The following is a 13,130-nucleotide window of genomic DNA, read 5'->3' as shown; positions in this document are numbered from 1 at the left end:
CTGTCAAAGGTAGTCTGGTCAAGTCTGGGTCTGCCCACGGTCCGAAGAATTGGGCCTCTGTCTTGTCTCTGTTCAGTCTCGCCCCAGAGGCTCATCCGTACCAGTCAGACCTGTCCAGAGTCCTGTCGACGGATAAAAGGTCAGTGCATAAAATGTTGACGTCGTCCATGTAAAATACGCACTTGGCGGTCATCCCCCCCACTCCCCGGGACAGCCCTGACGGACGCCGCAGTGTACTCCCACTGCTTTTGACAAATGCCCGTTTACAAGGATTTTGCTGGTGATATCCCCGTACAGCAGTCCCACCCAAGCTAAGAACCTGTCCGGGAAACCCATTTTTTGCAGTATAAGCATGCCATTGGTTGACTTCGTCATGACGGGTTGGTACGGGAGTTCTGATTGGTTCCATGTTTAGGCGTTCGGCATATTTGCCTGAGCGTCCGAGTGTTGGAATATACTTTTTATAAACATAAATTGCAATAATTGAAGGTGCCAACATATTTTATAGTCAAAATATGTTAATGTCACACAAAAAAAATCAGCCCCTACATCGACGGAAATCGATCAACTTCACGTTTTAAGGCTTCGGTCCACCACCCCGTGAATGTCCTCACACTCCAGTACAGTAGGTGGCGGTGTAGGCACCTCACGTTTGCGATCCAGCAATACAACTGTAAAAAAAAAAAATAACGTCCGTTTCCTATTGTTCCATGTGGTTGTACTGAGATAAAACCTAACTACACCTAGCCTGTAAAGTTGTACTATTTGGAGTTTATAAAAATATATATATATATTTAAAACAATCGGAGAATTCACAACACTCGTGTGGGGAACTAAAAATGCAGCACGACGATGTAAGTGAAGAGATACCAGCTAGCTGATGTCCGACACGATTGTGTCGACGCCACGCGTTATCTAGCGAGTTCTGGACATCAGTTTATTTTACACTTGTAGCTACAATATTGACTTGTAATTATGCATTCACATAGATTATCTAATCTTTCAACGACTAACAATGATACATAAAATGTCAGCTTGTTGGTTTGCCAGTTAGCTTGCTCAATGTGTATTCTGCCATATACCTAGCAAACAGGCTAAATTTGCTAGCTGGGTCAATTCCAGGGTGATTGAGTGATGCTGAGACTCAATATTATTTTCCTTTAAAATGTATGTCAAGCAAAAACCGAAGATTGCAAAGTAAAACAAACTATACACAAGGACTGCTGTGGAAAAAAAATCTACTATACATTTAGCAAAAATGTATTAACCTGCGTAGTAACAGGACAGAATCAAACGATGGCACAAACTACATTTTTAAGTAAAAAATCAGTCTAAGCATCACTGTTACCGTACAATTGCCCCTAGTTAGATATTTGGTAGATGGTTTTGGAGGAAAGTGACCAGGTAACTAATCGAACACGTAATTTCTAGGTTATCTGGGATGTCATAGGAAACAGAGCGTTCTGTTCCTTCAAAGTCAAGTAAGTTACCCACTGTTGAAGTTTCATCTTTTCACAAGTGTGTGGATGTGGAACCCATTCATTGCTTTTAACGCCAGCTCATTTGTTGTAGCTATCAAGATAAGGTGGTTAACTTACAAAATAATGTTTCTGTTGGTCTTTTAATAGGACAAAGGTTCAGAACTTCTGCCGGAATGAATACAATATAACTGGGCTTTGTAATAGGTCATCTTGCCCATTAGCAAACAGTCAGTATGCAACTATAAGAGAGGAGAAAGGTACGTTGTCTCCTGTGAAATAAGTATCAAAAATATTTAGCTACACCAGGAAGTATGTTTTTAGTAGTTAAGGGTATTGAGATTACAATGCAAATTGAGGTTTAATGTATCTGCTTACCTTTTTTCTTAGGTCAATGTTTCTTATATATGAAGGTTATTGAGAGGGCAGCCTTCCCTGCCCGAATGTGGGAGAAGGTAAGTGACAATAGAACTAAAGAACTGTCTGTTAATAGACATTGGTTTATATTTGATGTATTTTCTTTAACTTCAACTTTGTCTCGTAGGTGAAACTTAGTAAGAACTATGAGAAGGCTCTGGAACAGATTGACCAGAACTTGATCTATTGGCACCGTTTCATCAGACACAAATGTAAACAGCGCTTCACAAAGATCACACAGTACCTCATCCGTATCCGCAAGCTCACACTCAAACGACAGTAAGCATCCAACCTATATACACCATTCCTTTCACACACTCAAACTGATCTTTGCAGAAATTAGTTTGGTTTCCTTTAGCTTGTAAAGGTCAAATTGTATTTTTTTGTTATTTAAATGATGTGTGAACTGTAAATGTATGATCTTTCAGGAGGAAACTGGTCCCCCTTAGCAGAAAGGTGGAGGCAAGAGAGAAAAGGAAAGAGGTACGTACTTAGTTAAACAGTTCAGTAGTGTTTTTGTCCTTGGCATTCAACTGTTATGCTCCAAGGAGTGTTGGTGAATAGACCGTAAGGCATTGGCGACTCAAGAGTTCCTGTCAAAGGGTATGATTTACAAAAATGTCATGTGATCTAAGCATGAGATTCATATTCTATTGTTTTACAGGAAAAGGCCCTGATTGCTGCACAGCTTGATAACGCAATAGAGAAAGAACTGCTGGAGAGACTGAAACAAGGAACGGTAAATATATGATTATGTACAGTGTCAATCACTCCACAATTTGTCACCACCTGAAGAATACTTTCAGACAAAGTAAAACTGCATGAGACAAATGGTATGTTCATAACAGGAGATTGAGTATTAATGTTCTATTTCTTTCAGTATGGTGACATCTACAACTTCCCCATCCATGCCTTTGATAAGGCACTGGAGCACCAGGATGAGGAGAGTGAGACTGACTCAGAGGAGGAGGAGGATGATGAGGTGAAAACGGCTCCTTAATCGAGTTTCTATTGAGCAGGGCCCAGATTAACAAAATTAAGAAATGTCTTAACTGCCATTTGTTCCTTAACTATAGACTTATGAAGAAAGTTAAGCAAAGTTGCTATTCCTCAAAAGGTTCTTGGAAATATTATTGCATTATGTATGTTTCTCTTTAAGCAACAAGTTAAGAAATGTTTCTTAAATAGTTATTGGATATGTTCTTAATTCCAAGGTAGATAAACCTTGTATTAAACTCAGGGCAGTGAGAGAATAAGCTCATGAAAGCAATTGAACATGTTTAATTCACTCAAACTTCATTTGAAAGTTTCATTATTGCTTATTTCAAACCCAAGAACATGTTTTAGAACAGTAATCTCAGTATGAAATATGCTAACATGATTGCCATTGCTTGATAGGTTGATTAGAAACACATCTTAAGATAATCATTCAATCTTAAGATATTGAGTAATTGCACTTAAGAACTATCTTCTGAACTTAAGTTTAGACTGGTCCTTGGACTGCAAGTGTTCCTTTCAGCACAACCAATAAGATACCTCTTGTTTATTGGGCAGCGTCTGGTGCAGGACATTGGCACTGATCAAAATGAAACCCAAGTAGGAGGCCCAATTCCATCTGATGTATTTTAATCAAGTGAATGTGTTTGCAGGATGTTGGAAAGAAAGAATTTGTTGCTGCGGATGAAATAGAAGAGAGCGATCTCAGTGACTTTGAGGTAACTTAAAAATATATAGCATGATCACATCTAAAGATCACTCACATTTTGACTAATAGGGTGTGATATTGCTTGATATGCTTTAAGACTATACATGTCTCATTTGGAAGGACATGGACAATCTGAAGGCAGGCAGCGATGAACATGAAGAATCCAGTGAAGAGGATGAGTCTGAAGAAGAGATGGAAGAGGAGCCTGAGGCCTCAGGCTCCAAAGGAAAGATGCCCCTCAAAGGCGCTGTATTCAGGAAGAAAAGGGCCTATGTGGAGATTGAGTATGAACAGGAGATGGAGCCTGTCCCCAAAAGCAAGGCAACATAGTCAGACTTCCACTGACATGGACTCTAGGCCTTTCTTAGTTTGGAAGGTTAACCTGGTTATGTTGTCTGGAACGATTACTACTGGTATGCTGTCAAGCATGTTTTGCCTAATGGGACTGTACTTCCAGTAATTTGTCAATGTATCTCTCCTGGGTGGATTATGAGGATGGGGCGTAAATCCTGTGATCAGACTTGACCCCATTCAATTTTCACAAGTCTGAAATAAGCAAATTTAGACCCACCATTAAAGCCATTTCTAATTATTTGCTGTCTTAAATTCAGTTTTTCCACATACAGGTCCTCTTCTGCCCATTTGTTCAAATGAATAAATCTCAATCTCGAGTAGCCTGACAATAGTGTAATGTCTTAAACCTGGCTGAAAAAGAGTTTCTGCTGTTTGATAAAGAATGACTTACCAAATCTCCCCAGCCAGCGATGGTTTAATAAATACAGTGGATCCATGACACACAGAATGGAACATGTCAGTTTACTGTATAATAGCACTTGGGTCAGTCTTATATTGCCAGACTACATAGATGATGATCCAGGTTCTGTCAGTCCTGCTCAATTAACCACATTCATCTTGATCATATCACTGTTCCAGATATCCATGGGTTTAATTTCCAATGGAGGAATGAACACTGTAGATATGTCATCTTTGGGCCATTGTGACTGTCTCTATGCATCTCAGCACATAGGTGCAGCTGCTGTCGACATCCTTTAGAAGCATCTGAAGAAAGAATAGTTACCATTAATATACTGAACAAAAATACAACTATTTCAAACTGACTGATTTTCTTATGAACTCAATTGAAATAAAGTAGGCCTTTAATCTATGGATTTCACATGACTGGGAATACATTCATCAGAAACCCAGTCAGTATCTGACATGACATCTTCACAGAGTTGAACACATTGATTGTGGAATGTTGTCCCACACTTCAATGGCTGTGAGAAGTTGCTGGATATTGACAGGAACATACTGTTGCACACATTGACCCAGAGCATTCCATGGAAGGACTGTCACATTCAGCTTCCAGGAATTGTGTACAGATCCTTGCGACATGGAGCCTCGCATTATCATGCTGAAACGTGAGATAATGGCAGTGGATGACTGGCACGACAATGGGCCTCGATCTCATCACAGTATCTGAGCACTCAAATTGCCATTGGCAAAATACAATTGTGTTCCTTGTTAGCGTATATCATAATCCCACCGCCACCATGGGGCACTCTGTTGCCATCAAGTGGTAAGACTGGTTGGGCGTACTGCCAAATTTTCAAAAACTTCGGAGGCGGCTTAATTAAGGTACAGAAATGAAATGCTCTGGTGGACATTCTTGCGGTCAGCATGTCAATTTCCCACTCCCTCAACTTGAGATGGGTGTGGCGTTGTGACAAAACTACACATTTTAGAGTACCGTTGTCACTAGCACAAGGTGAATCTGTGTAATGATCATGCTGTTCAATCAGCTTCTTGATATGCTACACTTGTCAGGTGGATGGATTATCTCTTGGTAAAGGACAAATGCTCAAACAGGGATGTAAACTAATTTGTTCACAACAATAAGAGAAGTAATCTTTTTGTGATCGTTTATTTCAGCTGATGAAACATGGGACCAACACATAAGTTGCATTTCTGTTCAGTGTAAGTGGCAATAACTTGCCCCTTTATCTCAGAAGTTCTGAGCTCAGATTTATATCATACACAACTTGAAATACATAAATGTATTACTAGTTAAGCTAGAGGGGTATTTAACTACAATTTGAGAAGGTCCAGTCCTAGGTGGCAAAGGTGCAGCTGGATATTGTCATTCTTTGACAAAGTAACAAACCCCCATCTCGCAACACATTTAACCCCAAACTGTTCACACCCTTGTTGGCAGAGAAAATGTATACATTTTAAAGCAAATTTCTTGCAATTCTACACATTCTACAGTGTCATCCGAATGACTCAACAAAATCAAATGGGGGGGGGGGCTTGTGGTCGTGGCCTGTGAACAAACACGGTGTAATCTGACCATGTTAACTACAAGATAGCTGGTTAGCCTAATTTACCCACCTAGCTCTGAATATTTGACAGGTTATGAATAGCTCTAAGGTCTGTCAGTAAATTACATAACGAGGTAAACTGCCCATGCACTACCACATTTCAAAATGGCACCTTTTACGACTACAACAGCAGCTAAAAGCCAGACTGATAAAAATGAATGTATATCTATATATACACACACACTAGGTATTCAGACCCCTCAACTTTTTTCCACATGTTAGGTTAGCCTTATTCTAAAATGGAATTTTAAAAAATCTCATCTATACACAATACTCCATAATGATAAACCAGAAACGGGTTTGTAGAAATGTTTGCTAATTTATTAAATATACCTTATTTACATAATATGCTATCCCTGAGCTATGAGACTTGAAATTGAGCTCAGGTGCATCCTGTTTCCATTGATCATCTTTGAGAAGTTTCTACATCTTGATTGGACATGATTTGGAAGACTCTTCCTAGATCTGGCCGCCCGTCCAAACTGAGCAATCAAGGGAGAAGGGCCTTGGTCAGGGAGGTGACCAAGAACCCAATGGTCACTGACAGAGTTCCTCTGTGGAGATGGGATAACCTTCCAGAAGGACAACCATCTCTGCAGCCCTCCACCAATCAGTAAAAGGCACATGACAGCCCGCTTGGAGTTTGCCAAAAGACACTTAGATCACGAGAAACAAGATTCTCTAGTCTGATGAAACCAAGATTGAACTCTTTGGCCTGAATGCCAAGCGTCACGTCGGGAAGAAACCTAGCACCATCTCTATAGTGGTGCTGTGGGGATATGTTTCAGAGGCAGAGACTGGGAGACTAGTCAGAATCAAGGAAAGATGAACGGAGCAAAGTACAGAGATCCTTGATGAAAAGCTACTCTAGAGGGCTCAGGACCTCAGACTGGGGCCAAGGTTCACCTTCCAACAGAACAACGACCCTAAGCACACAGTCAAGACAACACAGGAGTGGCTTCAGGACAAGTCTCTGAATGTCCTTGAGTGGCACAGCCAGAACATCTGTGGAATGACCTGAAAAAAGCTGAGCACCGCTCTCCATCCAACCTGACAGAGCTTGAGAGGATCTGCAGAGAAGAATGGGAGAAACTCCCCAAATACAGGTGTGCCAAGCTTGTAGTGTCATACCCAATAAGACTCGATGCTGTAATTGCTGCCAAAGGTGCTTCAACAAAGTACTGATTGAAGGGTCTGAATACCTACTTAAATGTGATCTGATTTTTATTACAAATTTGCAAAAATAATAAAACAGTTTTTGCTTTGTCATTATAGGGTAGTGTACATTAAGGGGGGAAAAAGCAATTTAATCAATTTTAGAAGGCTATAACATAATTTTGAAAAAGGGGTCTGAATACTTCATGAATGCACTGTATATGCAGGACTCGTAGTCCGTATTGACCCAGTTCTGGGTCCGGATCTGTTGAATATGGCTGCTCTAGGGGCTCATATCAATCAGTATCGCTGAAAATCAGCTTTATTGCTAGATTGAAATGTAAAGGTAATTTTAGGATTGAGCTGACGTATGTAGCGTTTACCGTGAATGCAGTCTCCGCTAGCGCTGAAACGTTGCCTTTATATACCTAATACACTTTAGTGCAGCTCTTCAGCACAATGCATTGAATCAAGCCCTAAATCAATTTCTGATTATTGCCAAGTTGTATTCAACAGGAAATATACTTGGAGGTTAAAAGCCAACTCAACACCCTGAGTAGTAGTGAAACTGTTTTATGCCTACCTTGAGCTTGCCCTGGGTGCAGTGGTCCAACAGCAGCAGACAATGAGTGGCCTTGGTGACAAGCTCCTCTCTCACTGCTGGGGGTATGGACTCTGTGGACAGGTCACACACTAGCCTCAACAGACTCTGCACCAGGGCGGAAAGACGGCACTCCATTCTGCAAGTCCAGAGGACACAAACACTCAGTATGACAACAAAAACAGAGATGGGATTTCCATTAGTCTAATTTATTTGCTGGGGGTAATGACAACCTTGGCCAGGCGATGAGCAGGGTCTTTTCTAAAGCATCCAGGATAGCTAGTCTAGTCTGTTCTTCAGGACCGTCTGAGATCTCTAGATACCCAATGATTACTCTTTCCAATCGTTTCAGATGGCGAACAATGACGATACCCATCCTAACAAAAGAAAAGTACAATCCAAAAGTAAATTTCCTAGATATTTCTTAAATTTAAAAAAGTGGCATTTACCAGATCACAACAAATGCAATTTCTCACAGATACTCAATGTAATAATAGTTAATTGTTAGCAAGAGGAGATAGACCGCACTTTTCAATGAAGTGTTCCAGAAACTTGGCATAGACACTCCGAAGTGCAAGTGTATGCTCCATCTCCATATGGGTGAGGGTCAGCCGCAGCACCTCATCATAACGGTTAGGTTTCCTGGGGAGCCCAGTGCAAGCAGGGTCTTTCTCCAACACAGGCAAAAGGTCTATCAGGCATGGAAGGACCACCTGAGACAGAGGGGAAGATACAGTATATGGAACAATAGAATACCATGATGTGAATGAGGCTACTTGGTCACCAGCTCAACTAGTACATACAAAGTGTATTATGAGATGTTGGTCGGTGCATTGTACATACAAAAGCTGTTAATGCCATTGAAAGCCACAGCATTACCTCAATAAGCTGAGGCTCAGATGTGTAGAGGTGGTTGAAGAGGGCATGGTAGAGCACCTGGGCCCTGTTGTACTGACAGAGATCGGCAGCAGGCTGAAAGGGGAGACGTTAATTGAACAGATACACAAAACACCAAACAGTTTTACAACCCATTACTGTAGATAACGGCATTATCTGGAAGTTCAGAGAGATATAGTACATCTCACCACATTGAGGACAATGTGATTCAGGCAGCGTACTCCCAGCACTTGGTTGTCAGTGCAGTAATCATCTGACATCAGCAGTGAAGGGGGGAAAACCTTCTCCAGATAGTCGGTCAGCCACGGCCGGCCCACCTGCATGACGATCCAGGCAAATACATGCTTAGTGGCCTGGTTTCGCTTCCAGCTATCCCTGCAAAACATTATAAACAACACATTTAGAACATTCACAGCATTGAAAATCTAATGCAAAGGATGTTCATTTTTGAGATTGGGATTGTTGATGAAATATGGTCAACAACACAGAGGTTAAAGTGTTTGAAATGTTCTGAATAATTTCAACTTGCACTATTTACTAGTAAGTCATTATGATGGAACTCACCTTTTTAAATCAGACTGCAGGATCTCCAAGATGGAGCCAAGGATTCCTGGTTGGCGCTCTGTGTTGTTCTTCCCAAACAGAAGCTGTGAGGTGGTCTCCCAGTCCCCTGCCTGAACCACTGTGTCCAGGAGGTTAGATGCAGCTGTTCTGGAGGCCTCACTGGTCCATGCCTGCTCTTGCATATGAGTCAACGCAAACACACACAAGAGGGGGGCAAGTGGACCTGTGAGGAAGACCCAGGAGGTGGCTTGGCAGTGGCTGGAAACAACCTCTCCTCCATTCCCAAGTCTTTGTACCAGGGCTAGGACTACTGAACTCACGACACAGGCTCGGGCCGGGATGGCCTCAAAGGAACTCTCTGATAGTGTGCCACTGTCATTGTCACACAATGGCAAAGCAGCATACAGTGTCAGGGAGCTCACAAAGTCTACATACTCCCTTGTCAAGTCTGTGCTCTGATTGCTGCAACACTCAGAAAAAAGCCAGTGTCTGTCCCCCAGTCTGAATAGCTGCTCCACAATATGAAGGATTTCTCCACTTTGGTCTGTGGTAAGTCCTGGTGCCTTGAGTTTCTCCTGGACATGAAGCAGGACCTCAGCCACTGGACGGGAGAGCAGCGTATCAGGTTCTGCTGGGGAATGTCCCTCTTCAGGAGCCTTACATTGTTGTAGGTCTTGCAGCATATGGGACAAGTCCATCTTTGAAATATCTGTTTGGTGATGGAATTATGTTGTTTTTGTGACAATAAAACATAGAAGACATGCATGCAATATTAATGGCACAGCTCACAATTCTGACTCAGCACAAAAGCATACCTTATTGTAGATGTGTGCCAGCTAAAAAATAAATTGCACGCTTATCCGTAAAAGTTAAACCTGTCAACTAGCTAGCTAAAGTTAGCCGTTTACGATGGGACCACATGGACTAACAAGCTCGCTACCTAGACATACTATAAAACCTGCGTTAAACTAAAGCTAGCCACCGTTGAGTGATACTTTATAGCCATTCGTATTCATAGCTCTAGTATTGATAGCAGAGGGACTCTTGATTTGCAGCATATGATTTGACGAAGGGCGAAACCGCGGCAATATACTTCCTGGAATGAGAGAAGTAGGCGGAGCTTCTCTGGCTCACGCTATAACAGATACGTGCACCCCATACAGAAACAAACAGTCGATATAATCGACAACAATCATCAGAAATCACGCGATATTAATCAGTGGGGCGCCGTCTGATCCACTAGTTGGTCGGAAGGTTCAAATCAACGTTTCATACCATAATTTGCGAGTAGACAAATAGCATCAACCACGGCTGTTATTACACCCCGTATACGTTGGTGGCGGTAATGATGATTATAATTACGCTGTAACAAACCTAAAGATCTTCTGACGTCCTTTCCCTTCGTCAAATTTACGTAATCGCATTATTTTGTAAACTATTTTTTTACAAAGCTAATGTAATGGATTTAAAAGTGTTTTTACCCCGGGATAGCCCGCTAATATGAGCCATACTATGGAATAACATTTATTGAGTGCAATTCGATCTGAATATATCATACATTTAAAAGGATTTGCAATTTTGCATGAGCAGGCTTTAATTTCCCGGGAACCATAACATGGTGTCATTTCCGCGTCTTTCTTTTTCCAACACAGATAAGCCAAAACCACGACCCGTTATTCAGAGGGGCATTCTACGACGCTTTGAGTGCTCGCCAAGTCTCCAAGACCGGAAGGGAATATCACGTAGTGCGAATTTTCGGTTACATTTCAAACAGTTAAAATAGACAACCTATATCTCCCCAGCCCTCAAATTAAGTGCACACCTTTGATGACGTTGCATGACGTCTGTCGAGAAAACACTTGCAAGGGAGGAAGGAATTATTATTATTTTTTGAATGATTTTTAAATGGACGCCTTTTCCCGGAAATTCGTCGATCGTTCATCCCACGATCATTGTGTTTTCAGCCACCTATAGCTTGTGGGTGCTTTGTATGCACCACAGTCAATTATGATTGCATGTCTACTTATATTAACTATATAATTATTAATATACGCCTACTGTATGGTAGCTCGTCTCGTAAAAGTAATGATGTTTTTGTTTGGTTAGCCTTTGGAATTTTTTTTAAATAAAACGTTTTCTTCTTCAAAAGTTCCAGCTATGCAGGCTAACGTTAGTTAGCTAATTAATTTCCTAGCTATCATACAGAACTATCATATATTAATAATTATATAGTTAATATAAGTAGACATGTAATCATAATTGACTGTAGCGCATAAAGCACCCACAAACTACCGGTCGGTCCATTTGAAAACCATTCCTTCCTCCATCTCACCTGCAAGTGTAAACTCGGCAGATGTTATGGTCCCTTATCGGAAGTGTCCACTTAATTTGAGGGGAGAGGGTGTGTCTGGCAAGTGTTTGGAATGCAGTCCCTGATTAATAACATTTGCACTTGTATTTCAAGATTGAAAAATATAATAGCATAATGTTGTGGACCGAGCTAGCCATTAACGTCCCTTAATTAATGCTCAGACACATTCCATGTCTGTAGCATAGCGTATTCTACTGATTTAGTTATGTTTCACATCATATTCGTTAAATCCTTAATACATATTTTTTTCTATGCCAGTGGCTAACCACTCCCATTGAGCATTTTGTATATTATTAAGACAGTAGGAACTTCAAGGGGAACATAATTTTACTTCACATGTGTTTTATTCACTTTGGGTGAGAACTATTTGCATTACACTGAGTCAGACAACTTGTTGTGTCTAATTTCTGATGGCCTTTTCCTTTTAGCATGTGAACAGTATGGGTTCTTAAAGCCACTGTTCTGGCCTTTTGTACCAACCTTGGTGGAACAACAGGCAACAACTGTAGGCTGACAGGGAATCATAGTGCCTGGTCATCTGGCAGCTTTTCGGAGTGCTGCTGCTCTGTTGGCTGCTGGGCTGATGTGAGACTTCCCAAAGCAATGGATGGCAGACACAAGACTTGATGGATTGCCTTTAATTACATTAAATTGCTTTGCCATTGCCTCCAGTGCCTCACTGAAGTTGTCATCGATACTCAGCCTATTTAAGTCATCCAGCATTCCAGCAACCAGGTCAGTTGGTGATAATTCAGAATCTGTCAAATAAACACATGTTTTTTGTGCAATGTAAAAGTCACGTAATATATCACATAAAATGTGTCACTGTCAATATAATGTCAGTGTGAACTGCTTAGAAGTACAATTCACCCTCATCATTGTCATTGGGCACAGGCTGTTAGTCAGGAGCAGCACACTCTGTTTGTTCCTCCAAGCAGGTGGCCATGTCTGCAAGTGAACATAGAAACTACTAAGATACAATGCACAATGAAGGTTGTATATTTGGATGGTTCAACTGCACTCAATATGGATGACAACACCATATACTATTATTTGAAAACAACAGTGGAAAATTATAACCCAAACAGAATACAAGTGCCAGTCTAAATACTTTTCCTGTATTCATTCATGAAGTGCAGATGTATTGAACAGAGGTGGCACTGACAGAGGACAGTACCAGAGACTATGTAAGGGGTCAGATGATATGACATGGCCTGGAACCAGTCTGATTCTCAAGAGTTTCTGGTGTCTGATTTGAATGGTACCAAAGGTATTTTTGGAAGAAAAGCCTTTTCTTCTCTGAACAAAAATATAAACGCAACATGTAAAGTGTTGGTTTCATGAGCTGAAATAAAAGATAACAGAAATGTTCCATATGCACAAAAAGCTTATTTCTCTCAAATGTTGTGCACACATTTGTTTACGCATTTCTCCTTTTACAAGATAATCCATCCACCTGACAGGTGTGGCATATCAAGAAGCTGATTAAACAGCATGATCATTACACAGGTGCACCTTGTGCTGGAGACAATAAAAGGCCACTCTAAAATGTGCAGTTTGG

At 41.1% G+C, this 13,130-nt stretch overlaps 2 protein-coding genes across 3 annotated transcripts; one reads left to right on the top strand and one right to left on the bottom strand.

The window, feature by feature from the left end:
- The first annotated feature begins 686 nt into the window (after positions 1 to 686).
- mak16 (MAK16 homolog (S. cerevisiae)) lies at positions 687 to 4,283 on the top strand. The gene is made up of 10 exons (XM_035786433.2): positions 687 to 854; positions 1,432 to 1,481; positions 1,629 to 1,738; positions 1,869 to 1,933; positions 2,023 to 2,174; positions 2,324 to 2,378; positions 2,560 to 2,634; positions 2,776 to 2,877; positions 3,545 to 3,610; positions 3,721 to 4,283. The coding sequence occupies exons 1-10, from the start codon at positions 840 to 842 to the stop codon at positions 3,928 to 3,930; spliced, it is 900 nt and encodes a 299-aa protein (XP_035642326.1). The 5' UTR covers positions 687 to 839; the 3' UTR covers positions 3,931 to 4,283.
- Positions 4,284 to 4,351: 68 nt separating this feature from the next.
- On the bottom strand, positions 4,352 to 10,491 carry tti2 (TELO2 interacting protein 2). 2 transcript variants are annotated; one of them, XM_035786432.2, is made up of 8 exons: positions 10,474 to 10,491; positions 9,199 to 9,907; positions 8,823 to 9,009; positions 8,617 to 8,709; positions 8,266 to 8,450; positions 7,971 to 8,114; positions 7,720 to 7,876; positions 4,352 to 4,659 (listed from the first exon to the last, which is right to left on the bottom strand). In XM_035786432.2, exons 2-8 carry the CDS (start codon positions 9,894 to 9,896, stop codon positions 4,582 to 4,584), a joined length of 1,542 nt encoding a protein of 513 aa, XP_035642325.1. In that variant the 5' UTR covers positions 9,897 to 9,907; positions 10,474 to 10,491; the 3' UTR covers positions 4,352 to 4,581. The 2 variants fall into 2 exon arrangements, with proteins under 2 accessions (XP_035642325.1, XP_035642324.1); XM_035786431.2 differs by lacking the exon at positions 10,474 to 10,491 and adding an exon at positions 10,014 to 10,393.
- Positions 10,492 to 13,130: the final 2,639 nt, after the last annotated feature.

The sequence above is a fragment of the Oncorhynchus keta genome, chromosome 14 (assembly GCF_023373465.1).
Source record: "Oncorhynchus keta strain PuntledgeMale-10-30-2019 chromosome 14, Oket_V2, whole genome shotgun sequence".
Classification (NCBI taxonomy): domain Eukaryota; kingdom Metazoa; phylum Chordata; class Actinopteri; order Salmoniformes; family Salmonidae; genus Oncorhynchus; species Oncorhynchus keta.
Note: the sequence above shows the minus strand (reverse complement) of the source record. Positions and strands in the feature narration are given on the sequence as shown.